Source organism: Cherax quadricarinatus, chromosome 19 (assembly GCF_038502225.1).
Source record: "Cherax quadricarinatus isolate ZL_2023a chromosome 19, ASM3850222v1, whole genome shotgun sequence".
Lineage (NCBI taxonomy): Eukaryota > Metazoa > Arthropoda > Malacostraca > Decapoda > Parastacidae > Cherax > Cherax quadricarinatus.
Genome location: NC_091310.1, coordinates 30,003,143 through 30,030,926, shown reverse-complemented (window position 1 = coordinate 30,030,926; position 27,784 = coordinate 30,003,143). Strand labels below are relative to the sequence as shown.

Here is a 27,784-nt window from a genome sequence, read left to right as displayed (position 1 = left end):
GGCCCGAGACTGTTCAACTGCCTCCCAGCACACATAACGGGGATTACCAACAGACCCTTGGCAGTCTTCAAGCTGGCACTGGACAAGCACCTAAAGTCAGTTCCTGATCAGCCGGGCTGTGGCTCGTACGTTGGTTTGTGTGCAGCCAGCAACAACAGCCTGGTTGATCAGGCTCTGATCCACCAGGAGGCCTGGTCACAGACCGGGCCGCGGGGGCGTTGACCCCCGGAACTCTATCCAGGTAAACGTAGTGACCTCGGGAACAAAAAAAAATTAGAAAAAGATACTTAGAAATGTGATTGAAACAAGCTGATTGCATCAAAATAATGCCAGAATTATGCACTATTTTTTAGTAAGAAAACATTCTTTTTTCAAAACTTTTCGATTTTGTCTCAAAAAGTATCGCAGAGCGTTCCTCCCTCCCTTCCCCCTTAACATACCTAGTTGGATGAATCTTGCTAGCCAGCTGACCCAATGGCTTACGCTCTGGCTTGGAGTTTTAGACTCACCAGCCACGAGTTCAGTTCCCGCCCATGTTATGGTTTGTTTGCAATTGTGTCATTACGATTTTGTGAGTCATAGCAAGGGTTACCCCAATATATAAATGGGGAGACCCAACCAATGCAAATAATTATAGGCCAATATCTAACTTACCATTATCTAAAATCTTCGTGAAATCTTCGAAAAAATCATTCAAGTGTCCCACGGTGTACTGAGCCCCGGGCAGCTTGGGTCACGCTAAGAAAAAGTACTAATGATGTAGTTGCATAAGTATTACATGTAGGAAGTTTAAAGTGTTTTAAAAGTCTCTGGTATATTTCAGCTGGACAGGCTATTTTTTAGTAGTTCACAAGTGAAAGCATGATATTCCCAAATATTTACAAATAACACTAGCAAATTAGAGGCTACAACGCCTACTATAATTTTAAATCACTTTCTAAGAAACCAACTCTGAAAGTTAGAAGCCGACCCAAAGAGGCATTCTCCAGTTATCCAACGATTTCAAGTTTTCATTAAATATTTGCAAATCATAGAGCTGAAGGTTTGACGCTGATCGAAAGAGGTATTTTGCAGTTATCGCATGGATTCCCACCACTCCAAGTTTTTTTTTTATTTAACATAGTATATAAGTAGGTGTGAAAATAAACAAACTAATAAGCCAGAGGAAGACCTCGGTCAGATGACCAGAAGCTCCAAGGGCTGGTATCATCTGTCTAAGATCCGTGTCAGGAAACACTTATCCTGTTTCCTGACAAACCTTATCTAACCTAAACTAAACCTATTAAGTACTATCTTACCGGGAAGGTACACCAGCCATTAAAGATTCAGCCTATTCAAAACTGCTTATAGTCAAGTATATTAAACGTGTTGTTAACTGCATTTTTACTCATAGAACTGGCAAACGTTCACCTACACACTTCATTTTCACTCTCTGCCGTCGCCGAATTAGGACACAGTTTTCTGGAATGTTTGAAGCCAAGCAGGAGAGGCTTTTGAGAGTTATCAATCCCATTCCATGAAACTTGGAATGGCTTATATAAATTTGATCATATTATTTTTTTTTTATATTTTATTGAAAATACACTTCATTACAACAATGAACCCTGTAACCAAGGGTAAAAAACAATTAAATCATAAAACATACAATGTTGCACCATACCGGCATACACAGTTTACCTATAACCCATTGCATGTGACAGACAAAAGCTAACTGATACACACTAGGGATACATATAACTGAACATACGTTATAGAAGAATCACCTACACCAAAAATACAATACATTAATATACACATCCCTGACCATATTATGAACTTTGCCTTTGAACAGCACTTACTAAACATGTACCTATATGGCTAGGCTCACAAAGAAAAAGGTACAGTGTATATGGTACTAACCAGTAACTTGGCCTGACACTACATCAGGTTATAAATTTAACTAGAGCAATTTAATAAGTACATACATGATGCATGCATCTGTTAAAACCAATAAAACAACATACTACCGTATAGTGACTTATACCGGCCTTTCCCACTTCCCTAAACAGATTACAACTCGTGCCTAATAAATTGATTATTTCCCCTCCTACACACTATGCCAAACGACACAACGGCTACATCATACATTCCCCAATACACCTAAAACCTAGGTATGTTATACCACAAGAATACAAATGCATACCCAATCATACAATTATAAACCCGACATGTATCCAGTCCCTCAACTTGCCTATTACAGTGGTCCCCCGCTTTTCGTAGTTCCCGGCAATCGTAAAATTCGCCAATCATAGGGGTATTTTCGTATAAACATGGACTCGCTTTTCATAGGTTGACTTGCGAATCGTAGTTTGTCCAGGACGCATACCCACGGCGTGAGCCAGGGCGGCAGCCAGTCTGGCATTGTTTACAAGTGAGCGAAGGTCCCCTCACGTGCTCCAGCGAAATATTTCATAATATTCCATTTATTTTAGTGCTTGCAAGTACTAAATAAGCTACCATGGCTCCAAAGAAAGCTCCTAGTGCCAAGCCTGTGGTGAAGAAGGTGAGAAATACGATTGAATTTAAGAAAACCATCATTGAACAATATGAAAGTGGTACAAGTGTGGCCGAACTGTCCAGGATGTATAAGAAACTCTACACAACCTTATGTTTCATAGTGGCCAAGAAAAATGAAATAAAGGATGCTGTTGTTGCAAAGGGAGTAACTATGCTGACAAAAATGAGATCACCAGGTTGAGAAGTTATTATTGGTGTGGATAAATGAGAAACAATTAGCAGGAGATACTCTTATGACTTCGTTTATTTGTGAAAAGGCTAGGCAGTTGCATGAAGATTTGGTAAAGAAATTGCCTGCAAATAGTGAAGTGAGTGAATTTAAGGCCAGCAAAGGCTGGTTTGAGAGATTTAAGAACCGTACTGGCATACACAGTGTGGTAAGGCATGGTGAGGCTGCCAGTTCAGACCACAAGGCGGCTGAAAAATATGTGCATGAATTCCAGGAGTACATAGAGGCTGAAGGACTGAAACCTGAACAAGTGTTCAATTGTGACGAAACAGGCCTCTTTTGGAAGAAAATGCCAAAGAGGACCTTCATTACACAAGAGGAAAAGGCAATGCCAGGACACAAGCCTATGAAAGACAGGCTGACGCTAATGTTCTGTGCTAATGCTAGTGGGGATTTCAAAGTAAAGCCATTACTAGTGTACCATTCTGAAAGTTATGAAGAGTAAATTGTGTGTGTTTTGGAAATCTAATAGCAAGGCATGGGTCAGATTGTGTCGACAAGAGGGATTTTGAAGAAGTTGGGACTGACCCTAATGAGCCTATGTCTGTTGTAAAATCAATTGTGGCACTGGGGAGTTCCATGGGGTTGGATGTGAGTTTGGAGGATGTGGAAGAATTGGTGGAAGACCACAATGGAGAGCTCACCACTGAGGAGCTGCAAGAGCTTCAGCAGGAAGAGCAACACATCGCAGCTCAGAATCTTGCTGCAGGGGAGGAGGAAGAGAGATGGAAGAAGGTGCCTTCTTCAGAAATTAAAGAGATTTTTACTATGTGGGGTAAGATGGAAAGCTTTATGGAGAAACATCACCCTAACAATGTTGTTGCAAGCCAGGTTGGCAACATGTACAGTGACAAAGTCTTGGGCCATTTTAGGGAAGTGTTAAAGAGACGCCAGAAACAGAGCTCTCTCCACAGTTTTGTGAGACAGGACTCCAGTGACTCTCAAGGTGGTCCTAGTGGCATTAAGAAACAGAGAAGAGAAGCAACCCCAGAAAAGCAAATGGTACCTGAGGTGTTGATGGAAGGGAATTCCCCTTCCAAACTATAAACAATCCACTCTCCTCCTCCTCCTCCAGTCTCCCATACACTAAGAAGAATCTCCAATAAAGGTAAGTGTTACGCTGTTAATGTTTCATTCATCATTTCCCATTGTATTGTTTATGTACTACATGTATATTCCATGTTAAAAATTTTTTTGTTTTAATACTTCTGGGTGTCAGGAACAGATTAATTGCATTTACATTATTTCTTATGGGGAAAATTGATCGTAAATCGTAAATTTCGTTTGTAGTAACGGCTCCAGGAACGGATTAATTACGAACGAGGGACCACTGTACTTAATTTTTCCCTCTCAACATGATCTCAATCATGTTACTCCCACCCACCCCCCACCCTGCTATACCCACCCCTCTGGACATCCCCACATTGTTGCATAAGTCAGGATCACAAGATGTGTTTGACTTTCCATAATTATTAACATAACCTTAAGTATCATGATATCATACCTGAATTAGTTTACAATGGGAGTCAAATCCTATCTTTTTTGCTGTCCCATGCAGCGTTATACGCTATTACAAAGGCTTTCTTCAGAAGGCATGAATTAACAATATGAATTAACACAAAGAACACCTGAACTCAGTATTCCCTTGCACATCCCAATTACACACAATCCTTTTCATGTGCACCTAACACTCACCCACACACATGCACGCCAAACCAACATCTTTCGTTTGGCAAGCCCGTTTGGTACACCCCTCCTTTTATCGAATGCGTTACACAACAATCTAAACTCGCTTCCCCCCCTCTCACAACTCTAGCAACTCCCCAACGGTGATTGACCTATAACCCTCAGTGAAATCTCCCTCCCATCTTCTTCCATAAATTTTCTGATTCCTATTCATTGTCCTACAAAAACACCTCGCTAAAACTCGTTTCCTTGTCTCCCCATTATCCACCCCTCTCATTTCCCACGATATGTACACGAAATCCACCATTATATAAGCAACACCCCGTGCTACATTCTCCCCCCCCCCTATATCAAGACTTAGTGCTCTCAACACCAACACCCCAGTCCCTCCTATCCTCCTGACCACTTTCCCCAGCCATTCCCTCACTCTCCCCAAATAATCGCAAAAGTATACCACATGATAGGCTGTCTCCAACTCCCCACATAACCCACACCAACCCTCCTCAATGACACATCTATTTCTGAGGACTGATCCAGTAGGCAGAATCCCGTGTAAAAATTTAAACATGATCTCACGCACCCTGGGTCCTAGCTTTAGTTTACCAAACAGACTCCATATAGAGCCCCATGCATACATCGGGAACAGCCCCTCAATTGGGGCCATCTCCTCTACCCTCAATATTCGATATAAATCCCTCACCTTTAATTTCTCTGGCTCCCGTGCCCACAAAAGTGCCCTCAACAAAATCTCACACTCCCTCCATTCCCCACCTCCATACATTCCCCTCAAAATGTCATGCATGTGTGGCCTCCTCTGTCCCCCTAGTCTTTTCCACTCCCACCTGATGAAAATGCATTTCACCTTCCTTCCCAGGTCCAACAAACCTAAACCTCCCTTCCTCACTGGCAAAGTCACCACCTCCCCCTTCATCCATTCACATCCTGAGCCCCATAAGAACCTAAAAACACCTCTAAGAATACGAGTAATCTCAGCCCTCATCAATGGAAAAACTGCTGCTACATACCATACCTTACTGTACAGCAATACATTAATAACAATCGCCCGTTGCAATAATGTCAAGTGATAAGGCCCTAACATCCCAACCGACGTTCCACGCGTTCCACCATTCTCGACGAATTCGCCTCCCTAGCCTCCCATATGGTCGCCCCATACAAAATGCCACATATTAATAACTGCCCTTCCTGCTTTCTCACCGCGTCACAGTACCAATCAACTCTGTCTCTCCACGCCCCCAGCCCCATGATCTTTGTTTTCTCTACATTTACCATCATACCTGTCGCCCCTCCAAACATGCAAACCACCCCTCCCAGCTCACTCAATCTTGTTCCCTTCCGGACTAGGAGTGTTGTGTCATCTACGTAACCTACCACATGATGCCTAATCAAGCCCTCCCTCGACCTCTCCCTCCCACACACTTTGGTTTCTACCAACCTATAAAATGGATCTTGCAAACATGCAAATAATAACTGTGATAGTGGGCAACCCTGCCTCAAGCCCCTATCCATATTCACCACACTTCCCACACATCCATTGATCTGAATTCTCGCTTTTACCCCCCTTGTACAACGTTTCAACCCACTCCACAATCTCATCCCCAAAACCTTGTTTGCTAAGGATCTGTCTTAAACCCTCCCTTTCCACCTGATCATAAGCACCCTGCCAATCAATCGCCACCATACCCCCTCCTTCCTGCATTCCCTCAAAATTCTCAACAAACCCCTTTAGGATTCCGTGCCCCATTACCATCGACCGTCCTGGCAACCCTAGTTGACCTTTTGATACTACTCTTCCCACTACACATTTTAACCTATTCCCCAAAACCTTGGCGAACAATTTGTAGTCGGCACACATGAGAGTAATCGCCCTGTAATCCTTAATAAGTGTACTCTGCACCTTACCCTTTGGCACAAGCACAACGACCCCTGTACTTTGCTTCTCGCCCAATTCTCCCCCCTCTTTCATTCTATTGAACAGCGATACTAAAAACCCCTTAACTGATCCCAATTTTTTAAGTAAAATTCACTTGGCAGTCCATCAATACCTGGTGCTTTGCCCCTGCGCATGTCTACAAGCACCCTCCATATCTCCCCTTCTTCAATATCACCACCCAAAGCTTCCCTGTCCTTTCTCCCCAGAGCTACGGGCTCTACAGCACACACCCCTTCAAGATCCTTCCTATTTACCCCTTTACTTTTCCAATATTGCCCATACCACTCGTCCACGAACATACTCATCCCCTCCGTTGTTTTTAACACCTGCCCCTCCCTAAAACCTTTCACCTCAGAGTGCACTTCCAAATCCACTATCGTGGTCGCTGTCCTCTGCTGTTGCCTCCGCAACACACATGCCGATGGTTTGTCCTCCCATAGCACTTCCTCCACTCCCGCCTGCACCCACACCACATGAAATCTCTCCTCCTGCTCCTCTCTTAACCTTCTCTTCAGATCATCCATTGCCTCTGTTTGGAATACCCCTCCCACCACTCCTTGCTCATGATAGTATCCTATTCTACTTTCCAAATAATTTGTTAATCCATACTTTAGTTGATTTATACGCTTCCCCTCACCCACGTAAAACCTACGAATCCTCTCCTTGGCCACACTGTCCCACCAATGTACAACATTATCAACCCTTTTTGCCTCCTCACTGAGCTTCCTCCACAACGAAGCAAACCCCCCCCCCTCCACTTCCTCATCCTCAAGGAGTCGCGTGTTTAATTTCCAGTAGCTTTCAAACAGTTTCACTAACGAATCCCATGCCACCCCCACCACCACTGCCCTGTGATCTGAATAAATTGCTTCTATGGTATTAAAAGACTACTGAAACCCCTTGCATTATATAGATCCTATCCAGTCTAGCTACGTAGTCCCTCCTTACATACGTATGTTGCGCTTCACCTATTCCACCCCAAAATGCATCTCGTACCCCAATATCTCTACACAAATCTCGCAACGTTTGAGAAATATCCCGCCCCCCCCCCCTGGCATCACATCAACTCTCCTTTTTATGCAATTCCAATCTCCCCCAATCAATGCAACCCTGGGTAACACTCTCAAGAAATACACCAGATCATCCCTTACAAATGCCGATTTTACCCTCACATCATTCTCCACCAGAGCATACACTCCAACAAAAGACGCGCGTTCACACATCCACCACCCGTCCACTCTCATTATTCTTCCCTCACCCCCCCCTCAAACCGTTGCAAAACAAACGGGCTTGCCTCACGAATTAAAACACCTACTCCTCCTTTTAAACATGTCGTTGGCATTACAAAAGCCCTATATCCATTCACCTCCAGCAATTTTCCCACTTTCAAGTTATGCTCTTGTATAAAAGCCACATCTACCTTGTAACGATACAGCAGTCCTCTCAACCATACACACTTACCACTATTACATAAACCATTAACATTAATTGTCATACACCTTAGGCCTGCTTACGTTTTCCACCCACGTTTCCCCACCTCATTTTTCCACTGTCCTGTAGCCTCATACACACCATCCTTGGCACTCACCCCACCCCCACCACTCCTAACCCCTTGCTGGCGTTTCTGTTTCTCTTTGCCTCTACACACACCTTCAATCCCCGCCTTTTTCCCTGGTCTTCGTGCTGGAGTGAGGACGTCAGCCGAGTCAGACGTGACTGCTGCCCACTTCCTCGACACTTCCTCTTCCACCATGCTTGTCTCCTGACCTTCCTCATTGTGCACCTCCACCTCTATCACCTCATGCCCCTTCTCACTACTTGGCAAAACCGACATTTCATTTCTTCCTCCAGACCCGCATGCTTCCCCTTGTCCCGGTACCTGTTCTCCCGTCTGTACCTCTGTCAAGGTTTCCTCTGAGTTAGGGAACATCTCCTGCAAAACCGTCTCAAGCACTACGTCAATTTCTACATCATTCGTTCCGTCCTTGTCCGCCTCGGGCGTCACATCCTCTGCAGACGCACTCAATTGCTTCACTGCACCCTCATGCTCCACCTCACGTTGCAATTCCTCCACTTCCTCACTCCACAACCGACCACGCCTACGTCCATCCTGGCGGTTCTGATCAGTCACCGTAGGTCCTCGCCTCGAAATGTCACTCCTTGGTATTCCCTGGCCCGTCCTCCGCCTCACACATTCAGCCGCTATGTGATCATAACCAACACACAGTCTACAAGTTCTACGTTGTCCAGCGTAAGTTACAAGTATATTTATGTCCTAAATTCCTCTAAGAACACATACGAAGGTACTGGTTGCCTCAGAGTCATCTTGAGGCTAAAACTACCTTCTGGATAACCCTCATAAGCCCCTGCCGTCCACTTGCCTTGTTGAGCTACGTGTACAGTTCCAAACTTCCCAAACACACTACGTAGGTCAGCTTCATTCGCCTCGAAAGGCACATTACGTAACTTAACATACGTAAATTGGCTCGAAACATCGACCATCTTTACCAGGATGTCCTCATTAACCTCGATAGCAACATCCTGATAATGATCGAGTAGATCCTCATACACCTGTGATGACAGCAGTTTCACGAACATTCGGTAGTTTCCATTTAAGGCTACACCGTAAAGGTCGCAATCCACAATCCCATATGTCTCTCGAATAATCAGAGGCAACAACGTCAACGCCGAATCTTGATTAATTGTACCCCTCAGTAATTCTATGCCAACATTGTGACAGCCTGGCTAGCACTTGCGCCTGTCAGAGAGGTGTAGCAAACGTCCACCCTCACCGGCAGCTGGGCGAGGAATGTTAATCATATTATTAATTGTTTTTACTATTATAAATATTTATTTTCATTATTATTATTATTATTATTATTTACATATTATTGGTCAAAGCGAAAATATATAACTGAATATTACATTCTCGTTTATTTCTGTGTTAAGAGTAATTACAGATACAACCTGAGCACCATAAGCTTGATCAACGCTATCTGTCAAATTGCGATAATAAGACCAGTAAATGGGTGTTGACATGGCAACTCAGAGAGGTAAGTGCCTCTGTAAGTACTCAGTCAGCATTGAAGAGCTTAGTAGGTCGTGCGCGTCTCTCTCACACACACACTAGCTGTACAGTTTTTTCCTGGTACAACATTAACTATGGCACCTGGACAGCAACGTGTGTTGAGCAAAGATACGCCAGATATTGAGGTAGGTCACCATGGGGATTATATGTTGGCATGTGTACATATTGGGTGAACCATACACTGATGGTTGTATGGATAATACTTACAAATAACCCACATTCAACAATATAGAAATAACGCGAATATTTTCGATCGAACTAGAGACCTTCAGGTGAGAATATATGTATATATAGTATTGCAACCACGAACAAGTGGTATTTAATCTTTAACAACACTGCGACTAGCCCAGAATTCGAACCCATGTTGTTTAGGGTAGAATTCTATGGTCCCATGAGCCCTTGTGGTTTAGCGCTCCTTTTTATTATAATAATAATAATATGGTCCCGTGGGTTAGAGCGTCGTGGAATTTTCGCTCGCCGTGAGGCGGGCTAAAACAACACAGGTTCGAATTCTCTGCTAGTTGCAAACCGAGACAGTAAACAACAGAAGATGTGAACACACTACACACAACCAAGGAGGAGGTAAACAAACTGATATGTGACCTAGATACCTCGAAGTGGTGTAGCACCTGGAAAGGAGTGGGTTCATATATGACAACCGGTATAGTTTCAGGAATGGAAGATCCTGTATAACAAACCTACTGGAGTTCTACGACAGGATAACTGAAGTAAGACGAGATAGAGGGATGGATAGGTTGTATTTTCTTGGTTTGTAAGAAGGCTTTTTTACAGTACCGCTGTTAGAGGAGCAGGAGGAACAACAGGAAAAAATACTAAAATGACTCATGTCATACTTAGCAAGAAGGAAACGACGAGTGATGGTCTGCGACGAGTTGGCGGAACGGTGTGTGACGAGTGGGGTTCCACAAGGATCAGTCCTACAGCTGTTGTTTCTTGTATATGTGTATGACATAACAGAAGGGATAGTCAGAAGTATCCCTGTTCACGGATGACGCGAAACTAATGAGAATACAAGCAGACGAAGACCAGGAAAGGCTACAGAGGGATCTGGATAGGCTACAGGTCTGGTGTGACAAATGGCTCCTGGAGATTAACCCCACCAAGTGCATCGTTATGAAGATGGGGAAGGACAAAAGACCGCAGACGGAGTAAAGGCTCGTGGAGAGGGGATGGGGCAGAGGATGCAAACCTCACTCAAGGAGATGCGTGGAAATCTTCGGAGTAGGGTAATCGAGGCTAGGACCCTGGGTAGCATTAAGAAGAGACTGGACAGATATATGAGTGGGAGGGGCTGGGTGTAATTGGTGTCGTGGGTACGGGAGTAAGTTCTTGGGTAGCTTTGGGAAGGGGTGGTTTTGATAAGGATCTGCCTTGTATGGGTCAGTAGACCTTCTGCAGTGTTCCTTTATTCTATTGTTCTTATGAGAAGGATCTTGGGATATCATACCGAGCACATTCCCTGAGACACACATCAACCAAATAACTGCTGCAGCATATGAGCGTCTGGCAAATCTAAGACTAGCATTTCGACATTTAAGTAAGGAATCATTCACGACACTGTACACCGTGTACATATTGGAGTCCGCAGCACTAGTATGGAACTTACATCTAGTCAAACTTATCAAGAAACTTGAGAAATTGCAAAAAGTTGCAACAAGACTAGTCCGGGAGCTAACGGGCATGTCCTCACAGGACATGCCCATTAGAGAGCTCAACCTGACGACAATAAAGGGCAGAAGGGATAGTGAGGACATGGTAATGGAGTATAAAATACTGAGAGGAATTAACAAGGTGGACAGAGCCAGAATGTTTCAGAGATGGGACACAACTAAAAGTTGAAAACTTAGAAGTCATTGGGATGTTAGGAAGTATTTCTTCAGCCTTTGAGTTGTCAGGAAGTAGAACAATGTACAGAGTGAAGCAGTGGAGTAAGGATCCATACATAGCTTTAAGACTAGGTACGATAAGGTTCTTAGGTCGGGAAGAGCATGGACCTAGTAGCGCCCAGCGAAGAGGAAGGGCCAGGAGCTATTACTCGACCCCTTCAACCACATGTGAGTACACACACATACATAGAGGAGCTGTGAATCGACCCCTTCAACCACAAATAGGTGAGTACACACACACACACACACACACACACATGTGTACACTGTTGCCAGTGTGAAACATATACATAAAACTTGTCCAACCTTCGGACGACGACCTACTTACACTAGTGGAAGGTCCCACTGTGATGACACCTCCTGCTTCGACTCGCCCGACCGCAGTACATAAGCCACCTCTCTGGCCCTATGCTGTACTTCCTACAAGAGTGATGGACTGAACACATCGATTCCAGGCTGAGGGACTGATTACGTCAGTCTCCTCCTCTCCTTACCCATTTCTACTTTGTATTGGACTGATGAAGCCACTGTGGCGAAACGTTTCTTCAATAAAGATTCCCGTATGTTGCATGTGTCTCAATTCTTCTACATAAATCTTTACCAATAGCTAGCACGATTATGAATGGCTAATTGTATTCTTAATGTTATACCCACAAAAAGGTGCTAATTTCGTGTGGACCATGATTACTAAATAGGCAACCTCCAGTGTTAATAAACAAAATGAAAATTAAGACATGTGCAATCTGGATATCTTTATTATAGACGTTTCGCCATCCAGTGGCTTTATCAATACAGATTCTAGGACATAATTAGAAGACAGTAGAACTATATACAAAAGATGAGGTAATCAATCCCTCAACCTTGGAGTTAGTATTCACATCACCGCGGTGGAGAATCTGGAGCAAAGGCAAGGAGACTGGCGGTTATATAGACGTCAGTGGATAGGGACGTGTAGCAGACGAGAACATAGTCACTGGTAGGCGGGATTCCCCAGTGGAAGTAGGTCCTAGATTCTCCAGATTTTCTACCACCACGATGCTGTAAATACTAACTCCAAGGTTGAGGGATTGATTACCTCATCTTTTGTATATAGTTCTACTGTCTTCTAATTATGTCCTAGAATCTGTATTGATAAAGCCACTGGATGGCGAGACGTCTACAATAAAGATACCCAGATGTTGCACATGTGTCTTAACTTTCATATTGTCGGTATTTTATACCTTTCTTGCACAATCAAAATGAAAGTGAAAGGGGGGGGGGACATGTCAGTATATTTGTACCGTAGCTATAATTAGTCGAGATGTTTTGAGAGAATTTTCCTGCTGAACAAGTGACATTTAGTGAGCCAGTTTAAAACTGATAATGTTACACCTGTTTATTTCTTACTCTATGTTCACTAAGTTATGCTCGCGGCTCCAGTTAGTAAGTTATGCTCGCGGCTCCAGTTAGTAAGTTATGCTCGCGGCTCCAGTTAGTAAGTTATGCTCGCGGCTCCAGTTAGTAAGTTATGCTCGCGGCTCCAGTTAGTAAGTTATGCTCGCGGCTCCAGTTAGTAAGTTATGCTCGCGGCTCCAGTTAGTAAGTTATGCTCGCGGCTCCAGTTAGTAAGTTATGCTCGCGGCTCCAGTTAGTAAGTTATGCTCGCGGCTCCAGTTAGTAAGTTATGCTCGCGGCTCCAGTTAGTAAGTTATGCTCGCGGCTCCAGTTAGTAAGTTATGCTCGCGGCTCCAGTTAGTAAGTTATGCTCGCGGCTCCAGTTAGTAAGTTATGCTCGCGGCTCCAGTTAGTAAGTTATGCTCGCGGCTCCAGTTAGTAAGTTATGCTCGCGGCTCCAGTTAGTAAGTTATGCTCGCGGCTCCAGTTAGTAAGTTATGCTCGCGGCTCCAGTTAGTAAGTTATGCTCGCGGCTCCAGTTAGTAAGTTATGCTCGCGGCTCCAGTTAGTAAGTTATGCTCGCGGCTCCAGTTAGTAAGTTATGCTCGCGGCTCCAGTTAGTAAGTTATGCTCGCGGCTCCAGTTAGTTACTTCTTCCAAGTGATGAATTATTTTTGTGTGTAAATTGGTAAACTATTTTAATTCGAATTAATGATTTTGGTGATGGGTGGTAGTGGTGGTTGAAGTGATGAATTATTTTTGTGTGTAAATTGGTAAACTATTTTAATTCGAATTAATGATTTTGGTGATGGGTGGTAGTGGTGGTTGATGGTAGTGGTGGTTGATGGTAGTGGTGGTTGATGGTAGTGGTGGTTGATGGTAGTGGTGGTTGATGGTAGTGGTGGTTGATGGTAGTGGTGGTTGATGGTAGTGGTGGTTGATGGTAGTGGTGGTTGATGGTGGTGGTTGATGGTAGTGGTGGTTGGTGGTAGTGGTGGTTGATGGTAGTGGTGGTTGATGGTAGTGGTGGTTGATGGTAGTGGTGGTTGATAGTAGTGGTGGTTGATGGTAGTGGTGGTTGATGGTAGTGGTGGTTGATGGTAGTGGTGGTTGATGGTAGTGGTGGTTGATGGTTGTTGTGGTTGATAGTGGTGGTTGATGGTAGTGGTGGTTGATGGTAGTGGTGGTTGATAGTGGTGGTTGATGGTAGTGGTGGTTGATAGTAGTGGTGGTTGATGGTAGTGGTGGTTGATGGTAGTGGTGGTTGGTGGTAGTGGTGGTTGATGGTAGTGGTGGTTGATGGTAGTGGTGGTTGATGGTAGTGGTGGTTGGTGGTAGTGGTGGTTGATGGTAGTGGTGGTTGATGGTAGTGGTGGTTGGTGGTAGTGGTGGTTGATGGTAGTGGTGGTTGATGGTAGTGGTGGTTGATGGTAGTGGTGGTTGATGGTAGTGGTGGTTGGTGGTAGTGGTGGTTGGTGGTAGTGGTGGTTGGTGGTAGTGGTGGTTGGTGGTAGTGGTGGTTGATGGTAGTGGTGGTTGATGGTAGTGGTGGTTGATGGTAGTGGTGGTTGATGGTAGTGGTGGTTGATGGTAGTGGTGGTTGGTGGTAGTGGTGGTTGGTGGTAGTGGTGGTTGATGGTAGTGGTGGTTGATGGTAGTGGTGGTTGATGGTAGTGGTGGTTGGTGGTAGTGGTGGTTGATGGTAGTGGTGGTTGATGGTAGTGGTGGTTGGTGGTAGTGGTGGTTGATGGTAGTGGTGGTTGATGGTAGTGGTGGTTGGTGGTAGTGGTGGTTGATGGTAGTGGTGGTTGATGGTAGTGGTGGTTGGTGGTAGTGGTGGTTGATGGTAGTGGTGGTTGATGGTAGTGGTAGTGGTGGTTGATGGTAGTGGTAGTTGGTGGTAGTGGTGGTTGATGGTAGTGGTGGTTGGTGGTAGTGGTGGTTGGTGGTAGTGGTGGTTGATGGTAGTGGTGGTTGGTGGTAGTGGTGGTTGGTGGTAGTGGTGGTTGATGGTAGTGGTAGTTAGTGGTAGTGGTGGTTGATGGAAGTGGTGGTTGATGGTAGTGGTGGTTGGTGGTAGTGGTGGTTGGTGGTAGTGGTGGTTGATGGTAGTGGTGGTTGGTGGTAGTGGTGGTTGATGGTAGTGGTGGTTGATGGTAGTGGTGGTTGATGGTAGTGGTGGTTGATGGTAGTGGTGGTTGGTGGTAGTGGTGGTTGATGGTAGTGGTGGTTGGTGGTAGTGGTAGTTGGTGGTAGTGGTGGTTGATGGTAGTGGTGGTTGATGGTAGTGGTGGTTGGTGGTAGTGGTGGTTGATGGTAGTGGTGGTTGATGGTAGTGGTGGTTGATGGTAGTGGTGGTTGATGGTGGTGGTTGGTGGTAGTGGTGGTTCATGGTAGTGGTGGTTGATGGTAGTGGTGGTTGATGGTAGTGGTGGTTCATGGTAGTGGTGGTTGATGGTAGTGGTGGTTGATGGTAGTGGTGGTTGGTGGTAGTGGTGGTTGATGGTAGTGGTGGTTGATGGTTGATGGTAGTGGTGGTTGATGGTAGTGGTGGTTGGTGGTAGTGGTGGTTGATGGTAGTGGTGGTTGATGGCAGTGGTGGTTGATGGTAGTGGTGGTTGGTGGTAGTGGTGATTGGTGTTAGTGGTGGTTGGTGGTAGTGGTGGTTGGTGGTAGTGGTGGTTGATGGTAGTGGTGGTTGATGGTAGTAGTGGTTGATAGTTGTGGTTGATAGTGGTGGTTGAGGTAGTGGTGGTTGATGGTAGTGGTGGTTGGTGGTAGGGGTGGTTGATGGTAGTGGTGGTTGATGGTAGTGGTGGTTGGTGGTAGTGGTGGTTCGTGGTAGTGGTGGTTGATAGTGGTGGTTGATGGTAGTGGTGGTTGATAGTAGTGGTGGTTGATGGTAGTGGTGGTTGGTGGTAGTGGTGGTTGATGGTAGTGGTGGTTGGTGGTAGTGGTGGTTGATGGTAGTGGTGGTTGGTGGTAGTGGTGGTTGGTGGTAGTGGTGGTTGATGGTAGTGGTGGTTGATGGTAGTGGTGGTTGATGGTAGTGGTGGTTGGTGGTAGTGGTGGTTGATGGTAGTGGTGGTTGATGGTAGTGGTGGTTGATGGTAGTGGTGGTTGGTAGTGGTGGTTGATGGTAGTGGTTGGTGGTAGTGGTGGTTGGTGGTAGTGGTGGTTGATGGTAGTGGTAGTGGTGGTTGATGGTAGTGGTAGTTGGTGGTAGTGGTGGTTGGTGGTAGTGGTGGTTGGTGGTAGTGGTGGTTGATGGTAGTGGTGGTTGGTGGTAGTGGTGGTTGATGGTAGTGGTAGTTGGTGGTAGTGGTGGTTGATGGTAGTGGTGGTTGATGGTAGTGGTGGTTGGTGGTAGTGGTGGTTGATGGTAGTGGTGGTTGGTGGTAGTGGTGGTTGATGATAGTGGTGGTTGGTGGTAGTGGTGGTTGATGGTAGTGGTAGTTGGTGGTAGTGGTGGTTGATGGTAGTGGTGGTTGATGGTAGTGGTGGTTGGTGGTAGTGGTGGTTCATGGTAGTGGTGGTTGATGGTAGTGGTGGTTGATGGTAGTGGTGGTTGGTGGTAGTGGTGGTTGATGGTAGTGGTGGTTGATGGTAGTGGTGGTTGATGGTAGTGGTGGTTGATGGTAGTGGTGGTTGATGGTAGTGGTGGTTGGTGGTAGTGGTGGTTGATTGTAGTGGTGGTTGGTGGTAGTGGTGGTTGATGGTAGTGGTAGTTGGTGGTAGTGGTGGTTGATGGTAGTGGTGGTTGGTGGTAGTGGTGGTTGATGGTAGTGGTGGTTGGTGGTAGTGGTGGTTGATGGTAGTGGTAGTTGGTGGTAGTGGTGGTTGATGGTAGTGGTGGTTGATGGTAGTGGTGGTTGGTGGTAGTGGTGGTTCATGGTAGTGGTGGTTGATGGTAGTGGTGGTTGATGGTAGTGGTGGTTGGTGGTAGTGGTGGTTGATGGTAGTGGTGGTTGATGGTAGTGGTGGTTGATGGTAGTGGTGGTTGGTGGTAGTGGTGGTTGATGGTAGTGGTGGTTGATGGTAGTGGTAGTTGGTGGTAGTGGTGGTTGATGGTAGTGGTGGTTGGTGGTAGTGGTGGTTGGTGGTAGTGGTGGTTCATGGTAGTGGTGGTTGATGGTAGTGGTGGTTGATGGTAGTGGTGGTTGATGGTAGTGGTGGTTGGTGGTAGTGGTGGTTGATGGTAGTGGTGGTTGATGGTAGTGGTGGTTGATGGTAGTGGTGGTTCATGGTAGTGGTGGTTGATGGTAGTGGTGGTTGGTGGTAGTGGTGGTTGATGGTAGTGGTGGTTGATGGTAGTGGTGGTTGATGGTAGTGGTGGTTGATGGTTGATGGTAGTGGTGGTTGATGGTAGTGGTGGTTGGTGGTAGTGGTGGTTGATGGTAGTGGTGGTTGATGGTAGTGGTGGTTGGTGGTAGTGGTGATTGGTGTTAGTGGTGGTTGGTGGTAGTGGTGGTTGGTGGTAGTGGTGGTTGATGGTAGTGGTGGTTGATGGTAGTAGTGGTTGATAGTGGTGGTTGATAGTGGTGGTTGATGGTAGTGGTGGTTGATGGTAGTGGTGGTTGGTGGTAGTGGTGGTTGATGGTAGTGGTGGTTGATGGTAGTGGTGGTTGGTGGTAGTGGTGGTTCGTGGTAGTGGTGGTTGATAGTAGTGGTGGTTGATGGTAGTGGTGGTTGATAGTAGTGGTGGTTGATGGTAGTGGTGGTTGGTGGTAGTGGTGGTTGATGGTAGTGGTGGTTTGTGGTAGTGGTGGTTGATGGTAGTGGTGGTTGGTGGTAGTGGTGGTTGATGGTAGTGGTGGTTGATGGTAGTGGTGGTTGATGGTAGTGGTGGTTGATGGTAGTGGTGGTTGGTGGTAGTGGTGGTTGATGGTAGTGGTGGTTGATGGTAGTGGTGGTTGGTGGTAGTGGTGGTTGATGGTAGTGGTGGTTGATGGTAGTGGTGGTTGATGGTAGTGGTGGTTGATGGTAGTGGTGGTTGATGGTAGTGGTGGTTGGTGGTAGTGGTGGTTGATGGTAGTGGTGGTTGATGGTAGTGGTGGTTGATGGTAGTGGTGGTTGGTGGTAGTGGTGGTTGATGGTAGTGGTGGTTGGTGGTAGTGGTGGTTGATGGTAGTAGTGGTTGATGGTAGTGGTGGTTGATGGTAGTGGTGGTTGATGGTAGTGGTGGTTGATGGTAGTGGTGGTTGGTGGTAGTGGTGGTTGATGGTAGTGGTGGTTGATGGTAGTGGTGGTTGATGGTAGTGGTGGTTGATGGTAGTGGTTGGTGGTGGTGGCGGTTGATGGTAGTGGTGGTTGATGGTAGTGGTTGGTGGTGGTGGCGGTTGATGGTAGTGGTGGTTGATGGTAGTGGTGGTTGATGGTAGTGGTTGGTAGTGGTGGTGGTTGATGGTAGTGGTTGGTGGTGGTGGTGGTTGATGGTAGTGGTGGTTGATGGTAGTGGTTGGTGGAGGTGGCGGTTGATGGTGGTGGTTGATGGTAGCGGTTGTTGGTGGTGGTGGTTGATGGTAGTGGTGGTTGATGGTAGTGGTTGGTGGTGGTGGCGGTTGATGGTAGTGGTGGTTCATGGTAGTGGTTGGTGGTGGTGGCGGTTGATGGTAGTGGTGGTTGATGGTAGTGGTTGGTAGTGGTGGTGGTTGATGGTAGCGGTTGGTGGTGGTGGTGGTTGATGGTAGTGGTGGTTGATGGTAGTGGTTGGTGGTGGTGGTGGTTGATGGTAGTGGTTGGTGGTGGTGGTGGTTAATGGTAGTGGTTGGTGGTGGTGGTGGTTGATGGTAGTGGTGGGTGGTGGTGGTAGTTGATGGTAGTGGTGAGTGGCAGTATTAGTGGTAGTGATGATGGTTGATGGTAGCGGTGGGTGGCAGCATTAGTGGTAGTAATGGTGGGTGCTAGTGATGGTGGTTGATGGTAGTGGTGGATGGCAGTACTAGTGGTAGTGATGAAGGTTGATGGTTGCGGTGGGTGGCAGTGTAAGTGGTAGTAATGGTGGGTGCTAGTGATGATGGTTGATGGCAGTGGTGGGTGCTGGTGGTGATGGTTGATAGTAGTGGTGGGTACGGGTGGGTGATGGTAGTGGTGGGTGCTAGTGGTGATGGTTGATGGCAGTGGTGGGTGCTGGTGGTGATGGTTGATGGTAGTGGTGGGTACTGGTGGGTGATGGTAGTGGTGGGTGCTAGTGGTGATGGTAGTGGTGGGTACTGGTGGGTGATGGTAGTGGTGGGTGCTAGTGGTGATAGTTGATGGTAGTGGTGGGTGCTAGTGGTGATGGTTGATGGTAGTGGTGGGTGCTTACCTGGAGGTTACCTGGAGGTTATTCTGGGGATCAACGCCCCGCGGCCCGGTCCATGACCAGGCCTTCCAATGGATCAGGGCCTGATCAACTAGGCTGTTACTGCTGGCCGCACGCAGTCCAACGTACGAGCCACAGCCCGGCTGATCCGGCACTGACTTTAGGTATCTGTCCAGCTCTCTCTTGAAGGCAGCCAGGGGTTTATTGGCAATTCCCCTAATGCTTGATGGGAGGCTGTCGAACAGTCTTGGGCCCCGGAACTTATACGTGCAGTAAAGGTTCTCTGTACACTCTCTAGATCTGCGATTTCACCTGCTTTGAATGGAGATGTTAATGTACAGCAGTATTCCAGCCTAGAGAGAACAAGTGATTTGAAAGCTAGTGGTGATGGTAGTGGTGGGTGCTAGTGGTGATGGTTGACGGTAGCGGTGGGTGGTAGTGGTGGGTGCTAGTGGTGATGGTAGTGGTGGGTGCTAGTGGTGATGGTAGTGGTGGGTGCTAGTGGTGATGGTAGTGGTGGGTGATGGTAGTGGTGGGTGCTAGTGGTGATGGTAGTGGTGGGTGATGGTAGTGGTGGGTGCCAGTGGTGATGGTAGTGGTGGGTGATGGTAGTGGTGGGTGATGGTAGTGGTGGGTGCTAGTGGTGATGGTAGTGGTGGGTGCTAGTGGTGATGGTAGTGGTGGGTGATGGTAGTGGTGGGTGCTAGTGGTGATGGTAGTGGTGGGTGATGGTAGTGGTGGGTGCTAGTGGTGATGGTAGTGGTGGGTGATGGTAGTGGTGGGTGCTAGTGGTGATGGTAGTGGTGGGTGATGGTAGTGGTGGGTGCTAGTGGTGATGGTAGTGGTGGGTGATGGTAGTGGTGGGTGCTAGTGGTGATGGTAGTGGTGGGTGCTAGTGGTGATGGTAGTGGTGGGTGATGGTAGTGGTGGGTGCTAGTGGTGATGGTAGTGGTGGGTGATGGTAGTGGTGGGTGCTAGTGGTGATGGTAGTGGTGGGTGATGGTAGTGGTGGGTGCTAGTGGTGATGGTAGTGGTGGGTGCTAGTGGTGATGGTAGTGGTGGGTGATGGTAGTGGTGGGTGCTAGTGGTGATGGTAGTGGTGGGTGATGGTAGTGGTGGGTGCTAGTGGTGATGGTAGTGGTGGGTGATGGTAGTGGTGGGTGCTAGTGGTGATGGTAGTGGTGGGTGATGGTAGTGGTGGGTGCTAGTGGTGATGGTAGTGGTGGGTGATGGTAGTGGTGGGTGCTAGTGGTGATGGTAGTGGTGGGTGATGGTAGTGGTGGGTGCTAGTGGTGATGGTAGTGGTGGGTGATGGTAGTGGTGGGTGCTAGTGGTGATGGTAGTGGTGGGTGATGGTAGTGGTGGGTGCTAGTGGTGATGGTAGTGGTGGGTGATGGTAGTGGTGGGTGCTAGTGGTGATGGTAGTGGTGGGTGATGGTAGTGGTGGGTGCTAGTGGTGATGGTAGTGGTGGGTGATGGTAGTGGTGGGTGCTAGTGGTGATGGTAGTGGTGGGTGATGGTAGTGGTGGGTGCTAGTGGTGATGGTAGTGGTGGGTGATGGTAGTGGTGGGTGCTAGTGGTGATGGTAGTGGTGGGTGCTAGTGGTGATGGTAGTGGTGGGTGCTAGTGGTGATGGTAGTGGTGGGTGCTAGTGGTGATGGTAGTGGTGGGTGATGGTAGTGGTGGGTGCTAGTGGTGATGGTAGTGGTGGGTGATGGTAGTGGTGGGTGCTAGTGGTGATGGTAGTGGTGGGTGCTAGTGGTGATGGTAGTGGTGGGTGATGATAGTGGTGGGTGCTAGTGGTGATGGTAGTGGTGGGTGATGGTAGTGGTGGGTGCTAGTGGTGATGGTAGTGGTGGGTGATGGTAGTGGTGGGTGCTAGTGGTGATGGTTGTGGTGGGTGATGGTAGTGGTGGGTGCTAGTGGTGATGGTAGTGGTGGGTGATGGTAGTGGTGGGTGCTAGTGGTGATGGTAGTGGTGGGTGATGGTAGTGGTGGGTGCTAGTGGTGATGGTAGTGGTGGGTGATGATAGTGGTGGGTGCTAGTGGTGATGGTAGTGGTGGGTGCTAGTGGTGATGGTAGTGGTGGGTGCTAGTGGTGATGGTAGTGGTGGGTGATGGTAGTGGTGGGTGCTAGTGGTGATGGTAGTGGTGGGTGATGGTAGTGGTGGGTGCTAGTGGTGATGGTAGTGGTGGGTGATGGTAGTGGTGGGTGCTAGTGGTGATGGTAGTGGTGGGTGATGATAGTGGTGGGTGCTAGTGGTGATGGTAGTGGTGGGTGCTAGTGGTGATGGTAGTGGTGGGTGCTAGTGGTGATGGTAGTGGTGGGTGATGGTAGTGGTGGGTGCTAGTGGTGATGGTAGTGGTGGGTGATGGTAGTGGTGGGTGCTAGTGGTGATGGTAGTGGTGGGTGATGGTAGTGGTGGGTGCTAGTGGTGATGGTAGTGGTGGGTGGTGGTAGTGGTGGGTGCTAGTGGTGGTGGTAGTGGTGGGTGATGGTAGTGGTGGGTGATGGTAGTGGTGGGTGCTAGTGGTGATGGTAGTGGTGGGTGATGGTAGTGGTGGGTGCTAGTGGTGATGGTAGTGGTGGGTGATGGTAGTGGTGGGTGCTAGTGGTGATGGTAGTGGTGGGTGCTAGTGGTGATGGTAGTGGTGGGTGATGGTAGTGGTGGGTGCTAGTGGTGATGGTAGTGGTGGGTGCTAGTGGTGATGGTAGTGGTGGGTGATGGTAGTGGTGGGTGCTAGTGGTGATGGTAGTGGTGAGTGATGGTAGTGGTGGGTGCTAGTGGTGATGGTAGTGGTGGGTGCTAGTGGTGATGGTAGTGGTGGGTGATGGTAGTGGTGGGTGCTAGTGGTGATGGTAGTGGTGGGTGATGATAGTGGTGGGTGCTAGTGGTGATGGTAGTGGTGGGTGCTAGTGGTGATGGTAGTGGTGGGTGATGGTAGTGGTGGGTGCTAGTGGTGATGGTAGTGGTGGGTGATGGTAGTGGTGGGTGCTAGTGGTGATGGTAGTGGTGGGTGATGGTAGTGGTGGGTGCTAGTGGTGATGGTAGTGGTGGGTGATGGTAGTGGTGGGTGCTAGTGGTGATGGTAGTGGTGGGTGATGGTAGTGGTGGGTGCTAGTGGTGATGGTAGTGGTGGATGATGGTAGTGGTGGGTGCTAGTGGTGATGGTAGTGGTGGGTGATGATAGTGGTGGGTGCTAGTGGTGATGGTAGTGGTGGGTGCTAGTGGTGATGGTAGTGGTGGGTGATGGTAGTGGTGGGTGCTAGTGGTGATGGTAGTGGTGGGTGATGGTAGTGGTGGGTGATGGTAGTGGTGGGTGCTAGTGGTGATGGTAGTGGTGGGTGATGGTAGTGGTGGGTGCTAGTGGTGATGGTAGTGGTGGGTGATGGTAGTGGTGGGTGCTAGTGGTGATGGTAGTGGTGGGTGATGGTAGTGGTGGGTGCTAGTGGTGATGGTAGTGGTGGGTGATGATAGTGGTGGGTGCTAGTGGTGATGGTAGTGGTGGGTGCTAGTGGTGATGGTAGTGGTGGGTGATGATAGTGGTGGGTGCTAGTGGTGATGGTAGTGGTGGGTGATGGTAGTGGTGGGTGCTAGTGGTGATGGTAGTGGTGGGTGATGGTAGTGGTGGGTGCTAGTGGTGATGGTAGTGGTGGGTGATGGTAGTGGTGGGTGCTAGTGGTGATGGTAGTGGTGGGTGATGGTAGTGGTGGGTGCTAGTGGTGATGGTAGTGGTGGGTGATGGTAGTGGTGGGTGCTAGTGGTGATGGTAGTGGTGGGTGATGATAGTGGTGGGTGCTAGTGGTGATGGTAGTGGTGGGTGATGGTAGTGGTGGGTGCTAGTGGTGATGGTAGTGGTGGGTGATGGTAGTGGTGGGTGCTAGTGGTGATGGTAGTGGTGGGTGCTAGTGGTGATGGTAGTGGTGGGTGATGGTAGTGGTGGGTGCTAGTGGTGATGGTAGTGGTGGGTGCTAGTGGTGATGGTAGTGGTGGGTGATGGTAGCGGTGGGTGCTAGTGGTGATGGTAGTGGTGGGTGATGGTAGTGGTTTGTGCTAGTGGTGATGGTAGTGGTGGGTGATGGTAGTGGTGGGTGCTAGTGGTGATGGTAGTGGTGGGTGATGGTAGTGGTGGGTGCTAGTGGTGATGGTAGTGGTGGGTGCTAGTGGTGATGAGTGGTGGGTGATAGTGGTGGGTGCTAGTGGTGATGGTAGTGGTGGGTGGTTGTGGTGATGGTAGGGGTGGGTGATGGTAGTGGTGGGTGCTAGTGGTGATGGTAGTGGTGGGTGATGGTAGTGGTGGGTGCTAGTGGTGATGGTAGTGGTGGGTGATGGTAGTGGTGGGTGCTAGTGGTGATGGTAGTGGTGGGTGATGGTAGTGGTGGGTGCTAGTGGTGATGGTAGTGGTGGGTGATGATAGTGGTGGGTGCTAGTGGTGATGGTAGTGGTGGGTGATGGTAGTGGTGGGTGCTAGTGGTGATGGTAGTGGTGGGTGATGGTAGTGGTGGGTGCTAGTGGTGATGGTAGTGGTGGGTGATGGTAGTGGTGGGTGCTAGTGGTGATGGTAGTGGTGGGTGATGGTAGTGGTGGGTGCTAGTGGTGATGGTAGTGGTGGGTGATGATAGTGGTGGGTGCTAGTGGTGATGGTAGTGGTGGGTGCTAGTGGTGATGGTAGTGGTGGGTGCTAGTGGTGATGGTAGTGGTGGGTGCTATGGTAGTAGTGGTGGGTGATGGTAGTGGTGGGTGCTAGTGGTGATGGTAGTGGTGGGTGATGGTAGTGGTGGGTGCTAGTGGTGATGGTAGTGGTGGGTGATGGTAGTGGTGGGTGCTAGTGGTGATGGTAGTGGTGGGTGATGATAGTGGTGGGTGCTAGTGGTGATGGTAGTGGTGGGTGCTAGTGGTGATGGTAGTGGTGGGTGATGGTAGTGGTGGGTGCTAGTGGTGATGGTAGTGGTGGGTGATGGTAGTGGTGGGTGCTAGTGGTGATGGTAGTGGTAGGTGATGGTAGTGGTGGGTGCTAGTGGTGATGGTAGTGGTGGGTGATGGTAGTGGTGGGTGCTAGTGGTGATGGTAGTGGTGGGTGGTGGTAGTGGTGGGTGCTAGTGGTGATGGTAGTGGTGGGTGATGGTAGTGGTGGGTGATGGTAGTGGTGGGTGCTAGTGGTGATGGTAGTGGTGGGTGATGGTAGTGGTGGGTGCTAGTGGTGATGGTAGTGGTGGGTGATGGTAGTGGTGGGTGCTAGTGGTGATGGTAGTGGTGGGTGATGGTAGTGGTGGGTGCTAGTGGTGATGGTAGTGGTGGGTGATGGTAGTGGTGGGTGCTAGTGGTGATGGTAGTGGTGGGTGATGGTAGTGGTGGGTGCTAGTGGTGATGGTAGTGGTGGGTGATGGTAGTGGTGGGTGCTAGTGGTGATGGTAGTGGTGGGTGCTAGTGGTGATGGTAGTGGTGGGTGATGGTAGTGGTGGGTGCTAGTGGTGATGGTAGTGGTGGGTGATGGTAGTGGTGGGTGCTAGTGGTGATGGACGGGAAGCAGCCACTTGTTAGTGTAGTGATGGTTCCTACAACAGCCCACCACCCACTAAACCTTCTACTCCCAACACCCACCCAACACCCACCCAACACCCACCCAACACCCACCCAACACCCACCCAACACCTACCCAACACCCACACCCAACACCCACCCAACACCCACACCCAACACCCACACCCAACACCCACACCCAACACCCACACCCAACACCCACACCCAACACCCACACCCAACAACCACACCCAACACCCACACCCAACACCCACACCCAACACCCACACCCAACACCCACACCCAACACCCACCCAACACCCACCCAACACCCACCCAATATCATGTGGGAGTTCGATACGTGGATTAGGGTAGAAATACTCACGTAGGCTGTTATACGTATATTGGCGATATGTGGAGAGAGACCTGCCAGCCGTTACCTATCTCCTTGCTCACTCTGGTAATACTGGCTAGCCGTTCTGCCCAGTACCCCGTAGTGGGTCTTTGAATACTGCTGAGGTCAGCACAGACCGTGACTCAAGAGACGGTTGATCGTTGGGTCAACGGACGGTTACTGGTAACTGGTTACTACTGAGACTGGTAACTGGTTACTACTACTGAGAGCTCGGCGACGCTAACGTATGTCGTCCCGACATACAACTAATACAACTAGAGATGGCAGGTATACGGCTTGGGCTGATTCTATACAATGTCAAAGTACACAACATGAACATTATAGATACATAAGTAGAACATTAGAATGAAAGCTTACGTAACTGAACTGTAATGCAATACAAGGTATACTATAGTACAACTTAAAACTCAACAAATGAACAACGAACTCAACATTGAGATTACAAGTGATAAAAAACAAAATTTTGATCGATCGATCTGTATTCGTGTGATCTACGGATTCTGAGGAAGGAATATATACAAAGAAAGAGTGTTTAACAGAAAGGCAGATTCGGTGCACGCAAATCTAGACTGTTAACTCTCAGAATGCGGAGAGAACATGAACACAAAAAAAAAATTCTTGAATACTGATAAGTTGATACTGTAATTATTCATCTATACAGGTTATTTACATTTAACCCCAACTCTGCTAGGGTAAGATTGGCATATGCAGAATGGGTGTCATCTCTGGGAGGATCAAACTCTGTAGCATTGGCTAACTCATGCTGCATTTGAGGCAAATCTGAATTGGAAGTTACAAATGATACTTGAGGATTTCTCAATACCTGTCGTGTACGTAGGGAATAACGACATTCAGGTTGATCATCTGACTGAGTATCAGAGGAAGAGAGTACAGGATCAGGAGGATTGTCAGAGTCTGTCACATTGGTCTGGGTTGGAACATCATTATCATCACATACTAACTTCATATGATCCAAATGCGATTCTTTATACTGACCAGTACTAATCTCTCTAACCTTATACTTATTTCCAGTGATATGTTCAACTACTCTATAAGGACCAACAAACCTTTGATCAAGCTTTGGCATAGCAGACGTTTTGTTAAAATTAGTCAGCATAACTCTCGAACCTACTTTGATTTTGGATGGCTTTACTCGAGTATTTGCGACTCTTGTGAATTCAGCTGTTGATTTATGAAGTGTTTCACGGATTCTTCTAAAAACACTTTGAGCTAAGCTGGTACGAGTTGCTACGAAATCATCAGGGTTGTAATTTGGTTTCGGATTAGAATATAACAACTCATAAGGCAAACGTTTATCTACACCATACAGTGCATAATGTGGAGTGTCACCTATAGAAACATTGTAAGCAGAATTTATAGCACACTGCACATCAGGTATAACTTCATCCCAAGTTTCACTATTGGGATTGATAGTGGCTCTCAAGACATCAAGTACTTTCTTATTGGTTCGTTCCGCTAACCCATTGCTGGCAGGATGATGAGGAACAATGGTGGATTTAGTGATCTTGTACAAGGTACACAAATTTTCAAGAATTTCATTACAGAATTCACCTCCATTATCTGTTACTAGGGACTTAGGGGTGGTATGCCTGCAGATAATGCGTTCTTTAAACGCTTTGGCTACTGTCTCGGCAGTCTTATCTGCAATAGGAACTAACTCGCAATATCTGGTGAAATGGTCTACCATAACACACAGATGTTTGTTGCCTTGGAGGGAACAGTTGAAATTAGTTAACAAATCTAGCGCAACTCTTTCCCAAGGTTCGCTAGTAGTTGGATATACTTGGATTGGATTAGGTCCATTAGCATTGCCTTTATGTTGCATGCAGACACTACATTTCCTAACATACTCAGAAATATCAGTTGCCATACGAGGCCAAAAGTATTTCAATCTGGCTTGTTTTACTGAACGATCCATACCAGGGTGTGCAACACCTGGTACATCGTGAACTAGCTGTAAGGCTACATTCACTAGTGACTGTGGAATTACTAACTGGTATACTCTTCTGCTAGGAGTACCCAACTCGGCTGTTCGATACAGTAATTCTTGGTTCATGAGAAAGTCACTAATGGGTGCTGGTGGCTTCACAGTCAGAATAAGATCTTCCTGGAGCAGGAATCGAATCACACCAGACCACATGGGATCTGTTCGTTGAGCATTCTTTACTTCTTCAGCACTAAATGGAGGGTCTGCAGTTACTATACTAACATGTCTCGATAAGGCATCTGCGACTACATTTGACTTGCCAGGTAAATGCTCAAAGGTGGGATTGAACTCTTGGATAGTCAAGGTCCATCTAGCTAACCTTCCAGTAGGTTGTTTGTTCTGGAATAAGGGTATCAGTGGAGCATGATCTGTCAAGACATGAACAGAGTACTGATAAATAATGTCTCGGAAGTGCTTTAAAGACCATACTATTGCTAAAGCTTCTTGCTCAGTTACTGTATAATTACGTTCAGCCTTCGTAAGGACTCGGCTAGCAAATGCAACTGCGTTGTACTTGCCATCGGTCTTCTGAGCTAGTACGGCACCTATGCCAATTGAACTAGCATCAGTTGTCAGATAGAAAGGCTTAGAAAAATCTGGAAATTTCAAAATTGGAGCAGAAGTTAGCTTTTCTTTTAGAGTTTGGAATGCTCTTTCTTGACGGAAGGTCCAAACAAAAGGAGCATCTTTCTTAAGCAACTCAGTTAGAGGAGCAGCTATGGAAGAAAAATTGGCAATGAAAGC

General features: G+C 47.6%; 1 protein-coding gene across 2 annotated transcripts in view; it reads left to right on the top strand.

The window, feature by feature from the left end:
- The first annotated feature begins 9,475 nt into the window (after positions 1–9,475).
- The window catches only part of su(r) (dihydropyrimidine dehydrogenase su(r)), a 99,112-nt gene continuing 80,803 nt past the window's right edge, over positions 9,476–27,784 (top strand). For both annotated transcript variants that reach the window (XM_070086615.1, XM_070086616.1), the window contains exon 1: positions 9,476–9,635. In XM_070086615.1, the coding sequence (XP_069942716.1) occupies positions 9,585–9,635 (51 nt within the window). In that variant the 5' untranslated portion in view covers positions 9,476–9,584. The remainder of the gene's footprint in view (positions 9,636–27,784) is intronic.